Source organism: Sus scrofa, chromosome 13 (genome assembly GCF_000003025.6).
Source record: "Sus scrofa isolate TJ Tabasco breed Duroc chromosome 13, Sscrofa11.1, whole genome shotgun sequence".
NCBI classification, from domain to species: domain Eukaryota; kingdom Metazoa; phylum Chordata; class Mammalia; order Artiodactyla; family Suidae; genus Sus; species Sus scrofa.
Window position 1 is genome coordinate 27838747 of NC_010455.5, and position 18802 is coordinate 27857548.

General features: G+C 45.2%; 1 protein-coding gene across 11 annotated transcripts; it reads left to right on the top strand.

Moving 5' to 3' along the window:
- Positions 449 to 17999, top strand: ZKSCAN7 (zinc finger with KRAB and SCAN domains 7). 11 transcript variants are annotated; one of them, XM_021071731.1, is made up of 7 exons: positions 453 to 799; positions 2887 to 3429; positions 8258 to 8384; positions 8554 to 8722; positions 10001 to 10092; positions 10395 to 10521; positions 13871 to 17999. In XM_021071731.1, the coding sequence occupies exons 4-7, from the start codon at positions 8581 to 8583 to the stop codon at positions 15322 to 15324; spliced, it is 1815 nt and encodes a 604-aa protein (XP_020927390.1). In that variant the 5' UTR covers positions 453 to 799; positions 2887 to 3429; positions 8258 to 8384; positions 8554 to 8580; the 3' UTR covers positions 15325 to 17999. The 11 variants fall into 11 exon arrangements, with proteins under 11 accessions (XP_013845536.2, XP_020927390.1, XP_003483204.2 ...); XM_013990082.2 differs by lacking the exon at positions 8258 to 8384 and having other exon boundaries at positions 449 to 546; XM_003483156.4 differs by lacking the exon at positions 8258 to 8384.

Genomic DNA, 18802 nt, shown 5'->3' on the forward strand with positions numbered 1-18802 from the left:
AATCTGGGTTGTCATTGCTGTGGCTTCCATTCCTGGCCTGGGAACTTCCACATACAAACTAAAAACCACTCATACTGGGTGAAAAATGCCCTGGGCATCACATACAGTATAATAATTACGGTCAGTATATCTCAATGCTCACAGCCCTGGGAGGCATACACTGGGCTCTGCCTTTTTCAGATCAAAAAAACAGGCTCAGAGACTAGGTATCTTTCCAAAGGTCAGGAGGGGAAAGGGTAGACTTTGGGTGCATGACGGTCGCCCAGACCTTAAATAGCCTAAGAAAAGCACGTGCACACTAATCAGGCCGGGCCCTTACTGCCCTTGCCCTGCCCCAGCTCGGTTGGGTGAGGGTAGTCAATACGCTCAAGGGGCAGCGGCCTCTCCAGGTGCGGGGGCGCACGCGCCCACCTTAGAGACGGAGACTTCCGGGATCCTGGTGAGGCCGGAAGTGGGACCTCTCTCGCTTCCGGCTCGGCCATTGTTTTCGCTTGTGCGGGCCGCTGGCTCTCCTAGGTGTCTAGGGCTTGCCGCTTCTGTGCCCCGGTGAGCGGACACGGGGCGAGGAGGGAGGTGCTTTGGGGGCCAGGGCCACTGGGTCGGAGCCTCTAGGCCACCCACAACCCAGGTCGGTGACGCCCCCTGATGTACCCTGGTCTCCGCCGGCTGCGCGGTTCCCGTGACTCTCAGAAGCAGCCAGATTTAGAGCCGCCTCTTTGTCCCAGTTTCCTGACCAGCCGTGCCTGGCACGGAGCCCGGCACCTGCGGGTACAGCGATGCACAGGGCAGACGTGGCCAGGTGAGCGCCGCCGCGGAAGCCTGGTTGAACGCGAAATGTAGATAGGTTTTTTTTCCCAGCCTTGCGCTCGGAGACAGAACAAAGCGTCAGAAGTGGGTCAGACCCAGTCGGAATTTCAAACGTGAAGTATGAAAATGCAGATGAGATAAGGGACTGAGCATTCGGAGCAGTAAGGGAAATAGGAAAATGGCCTGAACTTTATATGTTCTCGCATAGCAAAGTTCACAAATTTTAAGACATTGAGGCCTGCAGAGTAGTGGCTTGCCCAGGCTGCAAAGATGCATGGTGAATTGGAAGTATGGAACAGTTGATTTAGTTACCACTAAGGTGCTGATGATTCTCAGAGTTTCAAAGTATGTAAACTGGATAAAAATCGCCCCTCCTCCGGTACCCCCCGCAAGCGTAACTGCACTGTCAGCTAAATGAACTGCATTCATTTGCTTCCTAGATGTGTGCCTCTCTATGTCAAGTACACACACATGTACAAAGATTACTGAGAACCAGCTCTGGAGTTCCCGTCGTGGCGCAGTGGTTGGCGAATCCGACTAGGAACCGTGAGGTTGCGGGTTCGGTCCCTGCCCTTGCTCAGTGGGTTGATGATCCGGCGTTGCCGTGAGCTGTGGTGTAGGTTGCAGACGCGGCTAGGTTCCCGCGTTGCTGTGGCTCTGGCGTAGGCCGGTGGCTGCAGCTCTGATTCGGCCCCTGGCCTGGGAACCTCCGTATGCCGCTGGAGCGGCCCAAGAAATAGCAACAACAACAACAATAACAACAACAACAAAAAAAAAAGACAAAAAAAAAAAAAAAAAGAACCAGCTCTGACCTGTGAATTCTCCCAGAAAGCGGGGCGACAGTTGTATAAATCACTAACACAGTGTAAGAAGTGCCCCAGCAGAGTTTTGAATGAAAAAATACTGTGGGTTCACTGAGTCAGTAGCCACACTTAAGCCTGGAGAGATCCGAAAGGCTTTCTAGAGGAGATGCGTTGAGTAGAGGAGAGTCTGGCATTTCTAACTCCTGTTAGTTTCCTTTCCTTTTGTGGCCATCCATTTGGATGGATGTGAGTGGTGAGTTGTGCACAAACTAGTTAAAAATATGGTGTTATAGTAAGAGATACAGAGAGGGAGACTACCAGCTACCCTTCTTGCATGGGGCAATTAGGAATGCCTTCAAGAGAAAATGGCATTTGTTCTAGAGCTTACCAGATCAATAAGTTTATCACAAGTTTCAGAAGAAGAAAAATCCAAGCAGAGAAAGAATATATGTGGCTTCTAGCTGTGTCTCCAGAGCTTTAGTCCCAAAACTTATTTTGCATCTATGTCATGAAAGAGAAGAGTAGAAGAGTTTGGAGTGGACATTCCCAACATAGGTGTATTTGTAAATTAAAGATAGATACTGTTGTACAGATTTCAGTGTGCATTATAAAACATCCACTAAGTAGTTAAAGAACAATGTAGTATTTTCTTTTTTTTTTTTTTTTTTTGTCTTTTGTTGTTGTTGTTGCTATTTCTTGGGCCGCTCCCGCGGCATATGGAGGTTCCCAGGCTAGGGGTTGAATCGAAGCTGTAGCCACCGGTCTACGCCAGAGCCACAGCAACGCGGGATCCGAGCCGCGTCTGCAACCTACACCACAGCTCACGGCAACGCCGGATCGTTAACCCACTGAGCAAGGGCAGGGACCGAACCCGCAACCTCATGGTTCCTAGTCAGATTCGTTAACCACTGCGCCACGACGGGAACTCCATTTTCTTATGTACTTTTTGGATTAGCTTGCATATCCTCCATTTGGAGATCATTGCTGTCTTTCTAGTCTGGGTACTTGGAGAAAGTGGTAACGGGGGTAGCTAGCACAGAGGCCTGGGACCAGGTTGTGAAGGGCTGAATGCTAGGCATAGACATTTGGGTTTTACCCTGTTGGTGATAGGAGCCAATGAAACTTAAGGAAGTCACTTGGAGAGATGCTTAAAAAGACTGCCCTGGTTTTGCTCTCCTCACCCTCCAGCGCTTTGCTTTTTAACTGCAGAGGGTCTGCCGTCAGCGTGGGGCTGAACACTCTGGGGACTCTGATTTCTCTTTTGATGTTTCTGTAGGTGACGACTTTCATCACCCCCACATCCCCAACTTTGAAAACAACTTCTGGGACCTGAATTACAGACTGTCATTTTAATCAGACAAATTGCATCAGAAACAAGCTTCTCTCGGGTGTCACAATGGCAGCCCAAGGCAGAGGAACTTTAGGCCTCATCCCCAGGGGTGCTGGTCTCCAGAAGCAAGAGGGGCACCTGTTGGTGAAGCAGGAGCCAGCGAGCCAGACTTGGGGGCAGGGCTGCAGTCTCCAGAAGCATCATCCTCCCGTCTGTGAAATTTTCAGGCTACACTTCAGGCAGTTATGTTATCATGAAATGTCTGGGCCGCAGGAGGCACTGAGCCGGCTCCGGGAGCTCTGCCGCTGGTGGCTGATGCCAGAAGTACACACCAAGGAGCAGATCCTGGAGCTGCTGGTGCTGGAGCAGTTCCTGAGCATCCTGCCAGGGGAGCTCCGGACCTGGGTGCAGCTGCATCACCCTGAGAGTGGTGAGGAGGCCGTGGCTGTGGTGGAGGATTTCCAGAGACATGTCAGTGGACCAGGACAGGTGAGCAGTTGAGTCTAGAATGGCATCTGGAACCATCCTCTGCCTCTTGGGGTAGCCTGAGAATAGGCATTCTCCATTGCCGAGGCTCTAGGTTGGGTTTACCTTTAGGATTCCTGAGCCATTTCCATCTGTAAAGGGAAAGGAATTTTGTACTCCCAGCCTTAAACAAAAATTCAAATCCCAGCCAAGCTCTGTGAATTGCTTTGTGAAATACAATGCCATGAACCCAGCTTCAACCTGGAGATCCATACAGCACTCATGACAGGCAGAGGAACTGCACACTGGTTAGATGAGGGAGCATGGCAGGGAGAGGTAACCCTTCAGCTGTGCTGTTAACATGGGCCCTTATTTGAGAAGTTGTCATTACTCACTTCCTTGGGCTTATCAGAGTCAGTGAGCTCTTTTCCTACCTTTTGGGTTCCTTATGAGAGGTGACATTTCTGGGCCTTGTTGTCATTTGTTCTTCTTCTAGCTTTCTAAACCCAACTAGGATCTTTTTTGCTTCTTTTAATTCTAATTTTGATTTTCCCAACTTTCTGGAGTTCTCTCAAATTTTAAGCCAGTGAAACTCAAATTAGAGGAAAAATTGGAGATTCAGTGGTGTGGTAACAATCATTAATCTGGCTTCCAGGATCACAGAGCTAATTAGCGTGGTGACCATGTGTATCACTCAGGGTTCAGCCAGGTAAGCAAAACCAATAGGAAATTATATATATATTGCTAGAAAGTGACATGTGAATATGGGAGATGCCAAGTCAAGTCAGAAATTTGTAAGGCAGGCCATCAGATAGGGCAGGCTAGTGCTCTCAGTTACAGGCTGAAGCTGCTGTCCACAGGCAGAATTTCTTTTCTTTCTTTTTTTTTTTTCCTTTGGCTACACCTGAGCTATATGGAAGTTCCTGGGCCAGGGATCGAATCCAAGCCATAGTTGTGACCTTTGCCACAGCCTTAAACTGAATGAAACTGAATGAATCGGGCCCATCCAGATTATTAGGATTACCTCCTGTACTTAAAGCAAACTGATTTGGATTTTAATCACTTGTACACAATACTATGATAGCACCTAGCTAGATTAGAATTAAATTGACACCACAAGACCATCACATTGTGGATGAGGCAGTTCTTCCTGATAATTCTCTAAGTGCTCCCTTGTAACTGAGCAGGACGCGTTACGGTCCCCTCTATTTAACTCCTTTGTGCTTTACTAGGGAAAACCAGTATGTGAAATTTCCTGAGCACCCAGCACATCATTTTATTCAGTGCATTTTATTTTATTTTATTTTTCGTTTTAGGTTGCCCTGAGGCGTATGGAACTCCTGGGCTAGAGAACAGATCCGAGCCACAGTCAAGACCTAAGCCACAGCTGTTGCAACACCAGATCCTTAACCCACTGTGCTGGGCCAGGGATTGAACCTGCACCCCAGCGCTCCCAAGATGCCACCAATCCCATTATGCCACATCGGGAGCTCCTATTCAGTGCTTTTTATTTTTTATTTTATTTTATTTGTTTCTTATTTTTTATTTTATTTTTTGTCTTTTGGAGACTGCACCCATTGCATATAGAAATTCCAAGGCGGAGTTCCTGTCGTGGCGCAGTGGTTAACGAATCCGACTAGGAACCATGAGGTTGCGGGTTCGATCCCTGCCCTTGCTCAGTGGGTTAACGATCCGGCGTTGCCATGAGCTGTGGTATAGGTTGCAGAGGCGGCTCGGATCCCACGTTGCTGTGGCTCTGGCCTAGGCCAGCGGCAGCAGCTCTGATTAGACTCCTAGCCTGGGAACCTCCATATGCTGTGGGTGCAGCCCTAAAAAGACAAAAGACCAAAAAAAAAAAAAAAAATTCCAAGGCTATGGACCAAATCGGAGTTGTAGCTGCCAGCTTACACCAGAGCTCAAAGCAATACCAGATCCTTAACCCACTGAGTGGGGCCAGGGATTGAACCTGCATCCTTATGGATATTAGTTGGGTTCATTACTGCTGAGACACAATGGGAACTCTTCAGTGCTTTTTAAAAAAATGATTGCGTATCTGTGCCTGGGGAATCAATTCCAATTGATTAGAGTTCTAGAACTAGACTCTTTTCTGAGGGTACTAGCCAGTGCCTGTTTTACTGTATCAAGTCCATTGCCAACTGTGTAAACAAGTAAACAAAGGAATAACTCAACCATCAGCAGGGTCTAGAGAGCAACCAGGCCCAATCATAGGCAAAGACAAGTGGTTGAGAAAATGTTTTGAGTGCCATTTACTGAGGAGGGTAGAAGGAAAATTTCACTATATCCCACCTTCGTTTGCTTATGGAGAGCAGAATGTTCCCATCATTAAAACTGTCCTTTATCCAGGGAGCCTCAGAAAAAGGTGAGTCACAAGCCCAAGAAAGGGCGCAACTGACCCCTCAAGGCTCTAGCCTAGGGATGGGGTCTTTGGACTCCATTTCTTACTCTGCCTCTGTCATCAGTTTAAGTTTTCTGATATGAAAACTTGAAAACAGGACTATATCTTGCCCAGCCTACACTCAGAAAATGTTTTGTTTTGTTTTTTTTTCTTTTTAGGGCCGCACTCTCGCCAGATGGATGTTCCCAGGCTAGGGGTTGAATCAGAGCTACAGTTGCCTGCCACAGCATAGACACACAGCATCCAAGCCATGTTCTCGACCTATACCACAGATCATGCAATACCCCTTACCCTTCCCACTGAGTGAGGCTAGGGATCAAACCTGAATCCTCAAGAATACTAGTTGGTTTCGTTTCTGCTGTGCCACAACAGGAACTCGAAGAAAATGTTTTTGTTTTTGTTTTTAATTTATTTTTTATTTATTTATTTTTTGTCTTTTGCCATTTGTTGGGCCGCTCCCGCGGCATATGGAGGTTCCCAGGCTAGGGGTCAAATTGGAGCTGTAGCCACCGGCCTACACCAGAGCCACAGCAATGCAGGATCCGAGCCGCGTCTGCAACCTACACCACAGCTCAGGGCAACGCCGGATCATTAACCCACTGAGCAAGGGCAGGGACCGAACCCGCAACCTCATGGTTCCTAGTTGGATTCGTTAACCACTGCGCCACGACGGGAACTCCTGTTTTTTTTTTTTTAATTAAATAAAAAAACAGACTTTTTCATAGCAGTTTGCCAGGAGGAGATTAAGGAATGTCATCCTATTCAGCAAGAGTGAGCATGTGCGTGTGTGTACATTGGGGCCTGAGAGGGTTATAAAATCATCCCTGCTGGGCTGCTGGTCATGCAATTTACAAATGCTTTTATATCTGTTTTTATTTCTGCTCCTAGCAGGCTTACAAGGTATGCAAATAGTAATCATTATCTCCATTTGATAATGGATGCAATCTCAGAGAGGTTAATTCTTGTTTTAGATAACAGAGCTAGTAAGTGATCCCTTTCTCTATGTGTGTGGGAACCAGGCTTTTCCAGCTCCCTAGATTCTAAGCTACTGCCTTTTCCCTTGTATCTTGCTGAAGTGAAAGTTCATGCCTGTGAGGAAAAGACATTTAAGAGTCCTAGGTAATGAAGAGGAACTCTGTCAGGAGTTAATTGTTGCTGAATTATAAGGTTGTGTTATCACAGGGCAGTTAAATTCTGTCTTCTGCCAGTACCCACAGCTGTTGTATTTAAGAGCTCTCAGTCCCGTTTATAAGAACTGTCCAGTGGAGAGCCGGGGAACCACAGACCCCAGGGAGCCTCCTGGCGGTACCACTTCACTGGAGAGATACACATTCAAGGAGAACCTGCCCCCCCCCCAGCCCCCGCTTACCAACAGATACAACCTAATAGGGAAAGTCCAGTGTGCTGTGTTGAAGGAAAAGTTATTTTCACCATATGGTGGGCTATGTACATGTCAGAGTGAGTGAGTTTATAAATGTGATTTATTTAGATAATGTTTTAGGCTTTTTACTCCAAATGCCAAAAAATAGGGAGCATGAGATTGTAAGGAACTGATTTGATAACAAGCAAGTGTTAGAAATCAAAGGGCTGTGCTCTGAGGTATTCTCAAGGTCTCTAAAGATTGGTATTATCTGATCTTACTTGACTTTTTATATAAATTTTTGGGGGAAGGTAGTGCATATTGAGAACTGACTTTGCAAAATATGAGAGGAAGTTAGTCACCAAATATTAATTGAACATCACCATTGGGCCAAACATTCTTCTAGGAGCTAGTGATCAAGATGGAGTTCTTTCCTTCAGAAAAGCTTATATTTCATTGGGGGAGAAATAGACAATAAAAGTATAAATATATACTATCAGAGTTCCTGGCTTAGTGGAAATGAATCTGACTAGCATCCATGAGGTGAGGTTTGATCCCTGGCCTCGCTCAGTGGGTTAAGGATCCTGCGTTGCCATGAGCCATGGTGTAGGTCACAGATGTGGCTCAGATCTGACATTGTTGTGGCTGTGGTGTGCGTTGCTGTGGCTGTGGTGTAGGCCAGCAGCTACAGCTCCAATTTGTCCCTTAGCCTGGGAATCTCCACATGCCTCAAGTACAGCCCTAAAAAGACAAAAAAAAAAAAAGATTAAGATATACTATCAAAAATATAGGGTAACTTGAGAGAGAGTGACTGTCTTTGTTTTATCGGTGTGGTCAGGGATGACTTCTCTGAAGAGGAGATACTTTGCTGAGAGAAGTTGGAAAAGCTCTCTAAGGTCTGTTGGCTGCAGTTCTGGAATTACTGCTCCAGCTGTCAGCCTCGGTAGCATTATTTGTGCACATACAGGTATACACACCTATCACTATTTACTTCTTTGGGTACTTTGATTTGGTCTCTTCTATAGGCTAAGGCCCTAGGAAGTATACTGAATTACTCTCCTGGCTCCTGTTTCTAGGTGATTCTTCATGAGAAAATATATGTCTGAAGCACTGACACAGAGTGCAAATTGTTATATAATCTGGTCTTAAAACTCCTACCGAGAGGGTCAGCAGAGGAATGGCAAGGAAAATTGCAAACTTCAGGTGCTGCTTTGACCATTTCCCCTCAGTTGGCTGTACTGGTGGGGCTAGAAGGACCCTCTGGCTTTGCTTTTCCCTGGCTTCCTCTCTGGGGGGGGTGTTTCTTAGAGACTTTGGGTTCTGTACCTTCAAGGATGCTCTTTTGGACCCAGTTCTCTTTCCTTATCTCTAGATTTCAGCTCCAGCACAGGAACAGGAAATGCATTCGGAAGAGACGACAGCCTTGGGTGCAACAGAGGAATCTCCTCCCATCTCACCCCTCAATGAGGGTTCAGCCTCTGGAGCCCACCTGGAGCCTCCTTGTGACCCAGGGGCACACCACCTCCCCAATAGGCACTCTGGTACTCACCTCCCCAGCTTGGGCCTTAAGACATTTCTCCTTTCTGTCCTCGGATACTCCTTGCCTTCATCTCCCCATCTCCCTCCACCCTGGAGTCCCTTCTTCCCCTGTCCTGTGTCTTCCTTCCCTAGTGACTTTGTTCCTTTTCCTTATTTTCCAGTCATTCATGTAATTAGCAAGCTTTTGTCAAGCACATTTCATGGGAAAGGCACTGTTGGGGACTAGAGAGCTTTCAAAGAGCTTGTTATCTAGTTGGTAGCGAATCAGTCCTAAGTGGAAGAAGAAGCGACCTCATAACAATGCATTATGAGTGATATCTGTCCCCAGGCATTTGATATGCCCTCACACCTGAGCCATGTCATCACTGCACAAGATCATTGTGGGTTGGAGTGCCTGGAGGATGGTTCATGGAAGAGTGACAGTGGGATGGATAGTGAAAAATGGGGGGGGGATTTAAAGGGTGAGGGGTAGAAGGTGCCAGAGCAGAGACTCACTCAGTAGGAGTTCCTTGGACTCCATTGAGGTGGAGTCAGGAGCTCTTATTTGGGAACCTAGGGTCTGCTTGTACAGGGCCTTTGGGTGGAGGCCAGGAAGACTTGGAGAGCAGGGGAAGTATTAGGAACAGTATTTCAGAAAGATTACTGGGCACTTGAGCTCTGTGGATTCGAGGAAGGGAAAGTAGAGGGGTTTGGCCAATGTTTGGAATCACTGAGAAAACTTGAGAAGTCGGTAAATAAGGAAACGTGCATTATAGACACTGAATTCAAAATGTTGTGGGACACAGAAATGAACTGTCCAGTAAGCAACTGGAGGCTTGTGATAGGGATCTAGGAGAGAATTGCAAAGTTAATAGCAGTGTTAGAGAATGAGATCCGTGAGATCTCTGAGAGAGGAAAGAGGGAAGCTCTGTGGCCTGAGCCCCTGCAGTGTCCGTGATGAGAGGGCAGATGAAGGAGGAGAAGGAGCTGGGGAATGAAGGGCAGAGAGGTGAGTTGGAGGGCAGGCAGGCTGGTGCTGGGGAAGCCACAGGAGAGAGAACATGGTCAGAAGTGTAGCTCCTTCAAAGAGTTGCAGAGAGAGTGCTAGAAGGGGCTGCCAGTTCTGTTTGACTAGGAAAAATTCCCAGCTCACTTAGGATGATGCGTTTGTGGAACAGGGATGAGGGTCAGTGTGTGTGGAGCTGCATGGGTGCTCCTAAAGCCACTTACTGGGAGACAGACCTCATTGGCACCAAGAGCAGGGCCTGTCCCACTCAGAGCTTTCTTTACTCCCCCCTCAGCTCAGCGTGCTTCCTCAGTGCCTGCCCTTCCCCAGGGGGGGAACTTTGGAGACCAAGCAGCAACAACAGTGCTTCAGATGGTCAGGCCCCAGGTGAGCATCCTGAGTTCCCAAGTCTGTGGCCCAGGAATAGCTGGAGCTCATCTCCAGGGCTCTAGCCATCCTGAGTGTGCTCCTGTGGCTTCCATGCCTGTTTCCCTCAGACCTGATCCTGCCTGCTGAATTCGTGGACTCTACTTGGCCTTGGCCTTGGCCTTTTAATATGTCCTCCCAGCTTCCCTCCCTCCCCTGTGCCCCTTTACCACCAGAGCCCCGATCCAGTGCTCTTGGTACTCCTGATGACTCTGCAACTCAGTCGGGGAATGTCCCTGAGCAATCAGAGCTTATCATTCCAGGAACCTGCAGAGTACGAGTTCCTGTCTGTGGACTATACTCAGAAGAAATGGAAAGGTCCGGCACTCAGCCAGAGAGCCCTGTACCGGAACATTGTGCCAGAAAATTGCCACAGCCTGGCCTCATTGGGTAATAATTTTGTTTCCCAGTGATTTAGAATCTGCCTTTTTTACCTTTTCTTTGCTACATTCTTTTTCTTTTTTTGTGTATGTGTGTCTTTTTAGGGCCATAACTGTGGCATATGGAAGTTCTCAGGCTAGGGGTCAAATTGGAGCTGTAGCTGCTGGCCTATACCACGGCCACAGCAACGCCAGATCAGAGGCGTGTCCAAGACCTACACCACAGCTCATTGCAACCCACTGAGCGAAGCTAGGGGTCTAATGTCCTCATGAATACTAGTCAGGTTTGTTAACCGCTGAGCCACAATGGGAATGTCCTTTCTTGTGTTGTTTTTTTTTTTTTTTTTTTTCCAATGAAAATGCAAACTTAACCAGTGTGGAAAGAAGAGTATAATTAATGAACCTCTTTATATCATCACCCACTTTAATAGTTATTAACACTTTCTTTACTTCATTATTAATTGAGCTTAGAGTTTGTAATTGGAATGAATAGAAAGCCACTCAGTTGTAAGTAATGAGCCAAGTTACTTACAATAAGGCTAAAGGAATGGAAACTCTAAAGAAATTGACTAAGAAGACCAGACTTTGAGATACAAAGCTTTGTCGGAACCTGGGAACCTGGTAGCAAAAGTCAAAGTATTTTTACACCAGTGTCATAAAGCAGCTGCACCCTGCATGTTTTCTCCTCACACTAATGCCCATTCCTGTCATTCTGAATCTTTTGTCCCCTGCAGAGCTCCTTCTTAGACTTTCAGTTCTTTCACACATTCTGCTTGTTGTGATTCCTGATGGCTTACTTCTCTCATGTTATATCTCCTTGGGCTCCAACTTCTAATTTTGTCCATTAGTCCTACTTCCAGTTCAGCATTTATATAGGGAGGGACTCCAACAGTGGATCAGCCATTGAACATCATCTTTATTTGAACAGAACTTTGGCCCAGGCCACCGAGAGGCTGATGAGTAATCTCCAGATAAGCTGCACTTGGGCCTTATGGTCAGTGCTGGTCCAGTCACCTGTTGTTCATCATGAGATAAGCTGGTTGCCTCAGCTTCCTCTTTAGAAGACTGGGGCAGGGCTGCATCCTGGAAGGGGCTGTTGTCAGGGCCTTAATGATTCCTTATTGATTGTCTGGGATTGAAAAGTCTAGGACAAGAGTACTTGTTGTAGCACATTGGAAATGAATCTAACAGTATCTATGAGGATTTAGGTTTGATCCCCGACCTCGATCAGTGGGTCAGGGATTCGGTGTTGCCGTGAGCTGTGGTGCAGGTCACAGATGCGACTCTGATCTGGTGTTGCTGTGACTGTGGTATAGGCTGGCAGCTTTAGCTTTGATTTGACGCCTAGCCTGGGAACTTCAGTATGCCTCAGGGTTGGCCCTAAAAGAAAGAAGAAAAAAGAAAAGAAAAGAAAGTAGCCTACTCTGTATAGGATGGGCTTAGAATTCAGGAATTTAGACATGTACAGTTTGCACTAAATTATTATGAAAGTTTATAGCCCTGATGCAGATGTCATTGAAAGGAATCAAAAAAATTTTTTGGCCACACCCTTGACAGACGGAGGTTCCCAGGCCAGGGGCTGAATCCAAGCTGCAGCTGGAACCTGTGCCACAGCTGTGGCAATGCCGAATTCTTAACCTATTGCACCAAGCTAGGGATCAAAATCCACACTGCCACAGAAACAATGCTGGATCCTTAACCTGCTGCACCACAGTGGTAACTCTGAAAGGAACCAACATTTTTGTGTTATGCTATAACCATGATTGTTCTGCTTTCACCCACTTTTTGTATTTAAAAATCGTGGCATTTAGGAGTTGTCTTGTGGCACAGTGGGTTAAGGATCTGGCATTGTCACTTCAACAGCTTGGGTCACTGCTGTGGCAGGGGTTCAGTTACTGGCCCAGGAATATCCACATGTCAAGGGCATGCCCCCGCCCCAATTGTAAAATTTAGAAGCAAATGTTCAATTACTCATTTTTCATGATTCCTGATCATCCAAATATCAAAGAGATGTTTTGATTTATATTTCAAGTTATTGATGCCATTCTTAAATTTTTTGTTGGCTGAGCCTGTGGCTTGCAGAAGCTCCCAGGGCAGGGACTGAACCCCCACCACAGCAGTGATCCAAACCACTGCAGTGACAACACCAGATCCTTTAACTGCTTTGCCGCAAAAGAACTCCCATTCTCAGAATTCCCATTGTGGCTCAGTGGCAAGGAATCTGAGGACTCAGATTCTATCCCAGGCCTCACTCAGTGGGTTAAGAATCTGGCACTGCTGCGAGCCATGGTGTAAGTCCCGGACGCAGCTCAGATACCTTGTTGCTGTAGCTGTGACATAGGCCAACAGCTGTGGCTCCATTTTGACCCTAGCCTGGGAACTTCTATATCCTCAGGTGTGGCCCTTAAAAAAAAAAAGAACTCCATTCTTAATTTATTTAGGAGTGTAGTACTGTACTTACCAGTGCTCCAGGGACTAGGAACTCCCCATTTTTAAAGCTCTTCTCTCCCTTGGAGTTCCCATCATGGCTCAGCAGAAATGAATCTGACTAGTATCCATGAGGACACTAGGTGGATCCCTGGCCTTGCTCAGTGGGTTAAAGATCTGGCATTCCTGTGAGCTGTGGTATAGGTCACAGATGAGGCTCAGATCTGGCATTGCTGTGGTGTGGGCCAGTGGCTACAGCTTCGATTTGACCCTTAGCCTGGGAACCTCTGCATGCTGTGGGTGCAGCCCTAAAAAGAAAAGAAAAGAAAAAAAGCTATGCTCTCCCCTTTAATACTTATTCCCAGTATTTCTCCACCCATGGCGTCTCCAAATCTTGTCACTGTCCTGTTATACCAGAATCACTCCTTTTTGCACATTTTTTCCTAATAACACCCTCATAATAAAAATTTCCCTTCAACTCTCTTTTACTTACACTGTTTTATATTTGATTTGAGATCATTGGCACCATTCTCTCTCCCTAACATCTTTGGTGAGAGCTATACAGTGTTATGGTTAGAAAGGACCTTATAATTCATTTTACTAAGGATATATCACATCGAAGTGACTTCTGGAAGATCGCATCATGCTTTCCAGTCTGATCTCTTGCCTTCTTATTGCTCTGCTCACTGGACTCTCTTCTGATAGCTCTTCTTCCACCCTATCCACTGAACAGGATTCTTTCTTTGTTTTTCTGTCCATGAAGAAAAATTTGAGCTGTTTCACATTTTCTCTCTTGTTTTCAGTGTTTCTCTTCATTCCTTACCTGTAATATGAAGGTTTTTTGTTTGTTTGTTTTGTTTTTTTGTTTGTTTGTTTGTACATAGGCATGGACAAGAAATGTGTAACCCTTGTTTTCTTCTTTCTTTTGGCAGCAGGTGAGAACGGGATGGAGTGTTCAGACTTGCCTCCAAAGCAGGAAAGCTCTAAAGAATCAGAGGCATCTGATAGGACCTCAGGAGTTCTCTATGAAGTGATTCCTGGAGGACCAGTCGCTGGAGACGCCTATGAAGAGGCTTTAGAGAAGCTCGGAGCTCAGCCCTCAGATGAAGAAGGGAGCAGACTGGAAAGTGATCTCTTGGAAATAACACAGGAGGATAAAAATAAATGCACTGAAGATGGATGTGCTGAATATAAGGATCTTGGAGAACATCCAGATCTATCCCCCAGTCCTGTAGGACATCAAGGAGTTCTAAAGGGACAGAAATTCTATCAATGTGATGAGTGTGGCAAAGCTTTTAATCGTAGTTCACACCTCATTGGGCATCAGAGAATCCACACTGGGGAGAAACCCTATGAATGTACTGAGTGTGGTAAGACCTTCAGGCAGACCTCTCAGCTCATCGTCCATCTCAGAATCCACACAGGGGAAAAGCCCTATGAATGTAGTGATTGTGGAAAGACCTATCGCCATAGCTCCCATCTCATTCAACACCAGAGACTCCACAGTGGGGAGAAACCGTATAAATGTAACGAATGTGCAAAAGCTTTCACTCAAAGTTCCCAACTTATTGACCATCAGAGAACCCATACTGGGGAAAAACCATATGAATGCAGTGAGTGTGGGGAGGCCTTCATTCGGAGTAAAAGCCTTGTCCGCCATCAGGTCCTTCACACTGGAGAGAAACCTTACAAGTGCAATGAGTGTGGGAAAGCTTTCTGTTCCAACAGAAATCTTATTGACCATCAGAGGATCCACACTGGGGAGAAACCTTATGAGTGTAATGAATGTGGCAAGGCCTTCAGTCGGAGTAAATGTCTTAATCGACATCAGAGCCTCCACACTGGGGAAAAACCATACAAATGCAGTGAGTGTGGGAAAGCCTTCAATCAGAACTCTCAACTTGTTGATCATGAGCGAATTCATACTGGAGAGAAACCTTTTGAATGTAATGAGTGTGGCAAGGCATTCAGTCTGAGTAAATGTCTCATTCGACACCAGAGACTTCACACAGGTGAAAAGCCCTATAAATGCAAAGAGTGTGGAAAGTCCTTCAATCAAAACTCACACCTCATTATTCACCAGAGAATTCACACTGGTGAGAAACCTTATGAATGTAATGAATGTGGGAAGGTCTTCAGTTACAGCTCCAGTCTTATGGTACATCAGAGAACCCATACTGGAGAAAAACCCTATAAATGCAAAGATTGTGAGAAAGCTTTTAGTGACAGCTCACAACTCATTGTGCACCAGAGAGTTCACACTGGAGAGAAACCCTATGAGTGTATTGAGTGTGGGAAGGCCTTCAGTCAGCGTTCCACTTTCAATCACCACCAGCGAACTCACACTGGAGAGAAGCACTCAGGGCTGGCTCGATCCATTTCTTAGGGCATAATTCTCCCAGACAAAGAGTAAGGAACTTTGAGTTAAGGTTTCTTTATAAGAACTATGCTCACCCTGGTCTCTGCTTGGAACCACTAATCAAAGTCAACCATCCCTAAATGCTTTCTGCTGGGCCACAAAGGTGGGTGAGTGGGGGTAACAGTGCAGCTCTTTCCCACTGTTGGAGAAGTAAGGATTACACATTTCATGTGCTTGTAGGTTTTTTTCCTTTCCTTTTTTTTTTTAAAAAAAAAAACTTTAAAAATTAATTATCTCTTTCTCTTTTTTGGGGGGTGGGGGGGCTCACCCATGGAATGTGGAGGTTTCCAGGCTAGGGGTCGAATTGGAGCTGCAGCTGCTGTCCTATGCCATAGCCACAGCAATGCCAGGTCCAAGCTACATCTTTGACCTACAACACAGCTCATGGCAACACTGGGTTCTTAACCCACTGATGGAGGCCACAGATTGAACCCCAAACCTCATGGTTACCAGTCAGATTCGTTTCCACTGCACCACAATAGGAACTCCTACACCGGATTCTTTAACCCACTGTGCCAGGGCTGGGATTGAACCCACACCTCCACAATGACCTGAGACCTGAGCTGCTGCAGTTGGATTCTTAACCCATTTGTGCCACAGCAGGAATTCCTATCTCATTTCTTAGTTATGCATTCCATCATAATGTATGCTTCTCAAGGACTGCTATTTCCCTATTGTTATTCCACTTCCTCCATTTTACCATTTATATAAAGTCATTGTCCGGGAGACTAATTCATTCTTTCTCTTGGCTCTGGCTATTATATTTTTATTTTTTATCTAATTTTTTGGGGGGTGGTTTTTCTTGGGCCACATCCATGTCATGAAGTTCCTGGGCCACAGATCGAACCTGTGCCATAGCAGTGACGATGTGCCAGATCCTTAACCTGCTGAGCCACAAGGGAACTCAATTCGTCTATTTAAATATCTAATGTAGTCTCTCATCACTTATCTTCCTGATCTAGAAAATCTTTTTCCTTTTCTTTTGCTAATCATCTCTGAAACTTCCAGATCCACCTCACCTTGAAGGGCTTCTTCAAATGCTTCGTTCCGATTCGCCTTTTATTTATTTCACCTCAGTGCTTTGAGTTAGCTGGTACTACAATGTGCAGCCATTGTTAAATTGCTCTCAATTTAATGAACATGTATATATGATCATGCCAACTTATTGTAGGCTTTTTGAAGTTGGGCATAGTATCTGTTTAGTATATAGATAATAATTTTCATATGCTAGTTGTTTAATAAACACCTTTTAAAGACTTATCTAATTGAACCATCCTTGAATTGGACACAGTCTCCCCCCACCTGCTCCCACCAGACCAGAAGCATCTGAAGCTGGAAGTGGCATCATCTCATCATAGGATATTGTATACAAAGCCCTCACTGATATTTCTACATGTACTTCTGAATCAGTACTTCAGTGTTGGTTTCTGATAAATTTTCTATTGGGTTTAGGAAGTTTCCTTCTATTCCTTTTTTTTAGAAGAAGTAATATAGTATAGTAGTTAGAGATTTTTGTGTCTGGTACTCTAGGTTGAAATTCTTACCCTTCTACTTCCTTAGGTGTGTGATGTTGGGTACGTCATTTAGTTTTCCTGTGTCCAGTTCTATATGTAAAATGCATCTACCTCAGGGTTGTGAGGGTAAAAGTAATTCATAAGGATAACGTACTTAAAACAGTGCACATACTATACCCTATAGCAATTATTTTTGTTTTATATTTTGAGTTTTTATTGATGGTTTTTAAGTTCTGTGTTGTTTTTGTTGTATATGTTAGTGTAATTTTATAGGTCATGTCCTTTATTCTTTTATCAATTGGGAGAGGGGAGCAAGTTTCTAAATAATTGAAATTTCCTTGCACTCCTGGAATAAAATCAATTTGTTCATGGTGATTTTTATTTATTTATTTAATTTTTTTGCCACACATGTGTCAGGAGGAAGTTCACTGGCCAGTGATCAAACTGGCACCACAGTAGTGACCCAAGCCACCATAGTAACAATGCTGGATCCTTAACCCACTAGGCCACCAAGGAGCTCCATGATTTTTTTTTTTTTTTAAGTGCAGAACTAGGAGCTCCAGTTGTAGAGCAGTAGAAATAAATCCAACTAGTAACCATGAGGTTGCGGGTTTAATCCCTGGCCTCACTCAGTGGGTTAAGCATCTGGCATTGCCGTGAGCTGTGGTATAGATGTGGCTTGGATCTTGTGTTGCTGTGGCTGTGGTGTAGGCCGGCAGCTGTAGCTCTGATTCAGCCTCTATCCTGGGAACCTCCATATGCCATGGTTGCAGCCCTAAAAAGCAAAAAGCAAAAACAAAAAACAAAAAAAAAACCCACAAAAACTAGATTAAATTTCCTAATAACGTTTTTGCCTGCTTTGCAAAGTGTATTTGGAGAGTTTTTTTTTTTTTCTTTTATTACTCCGGAAAAGTTTGAATAATGTGGGAATTATTTGAAGAGTAAAAATAACTGGGCCTGATCCATTTTGAAGGGCAGAGGGAATTGAGAGGGATGAATCTTTAGCAACATTTTTATTTATTCAATCATTACCCTTTTTAAGTTTCTACCTCTAAATTTTGTTAATATATATCTGTAAATCATCTTTCCTATTGGACTGTCAAAGAGTGGCATAAAAAAAAAGAAAAAGAAATTGGAGTTCCCATCGTGGCTCAGTGGTTAACGAATCCGACTAGGAACCATGAGGTTGCGGGTTCGATCCCTGCCCTTGCTCAGTGGGTTAACGATCCGGCGTTGCTGTGAGCTGTGGTGTAGGTTGCAGGCGCGGCTCAGATCCCGCGTTGCTGTGGCTCTGGCATAGGCCAGTGGCTACAGTTCCATATTCGACCCCTAGCCTGGGAACCTCCATATGCCACGGGAGCGGCCCAAGAAATAGCAAAAAGACCAAAAAAAAAAAAAAAAAGAGTGGCGTAAAGTTGCATCTAGTATCCTATTAAGTTCTTGATTACTCTCTTGTGTATGTGTTTAGAGTTCTCATTTCAGCCAAATGTTTTAAATTTCAGTTTCCTTTCAATTTTTCTTTCATTATTGCCAAGATTAATTTATTTTGTTATTCTTTGGAACTGTTTTTTTGGGGGAAAAAATATATACATATATAAGTTTGTTTTTCTTTTTAGGGCCGCACCCATGGCATATGGAAATTTCCGGGCTAGGAGTGGAATTGGAGCTGCAGCCACAAAAGTACCAGATCCAAACTGCATCTGGGACTTAGGCCACAGCTTGCCAAAACTCCAGATCCTTACCCACTGATTGAGGCATTGTCACTGACACTTATGTCCAATTCTTAACCCCTGAGTCACAACAGGAACTCTGAGTATCCTTTTTTCATATGTCCTTTTACTGCCTTAAGTTTCTGAGGCTGTTCATTCGCCCCATATTTCACTTTTTTTTTTTCCTCATTAACCAATCATGAGGGCTTTCCAGTACTGATG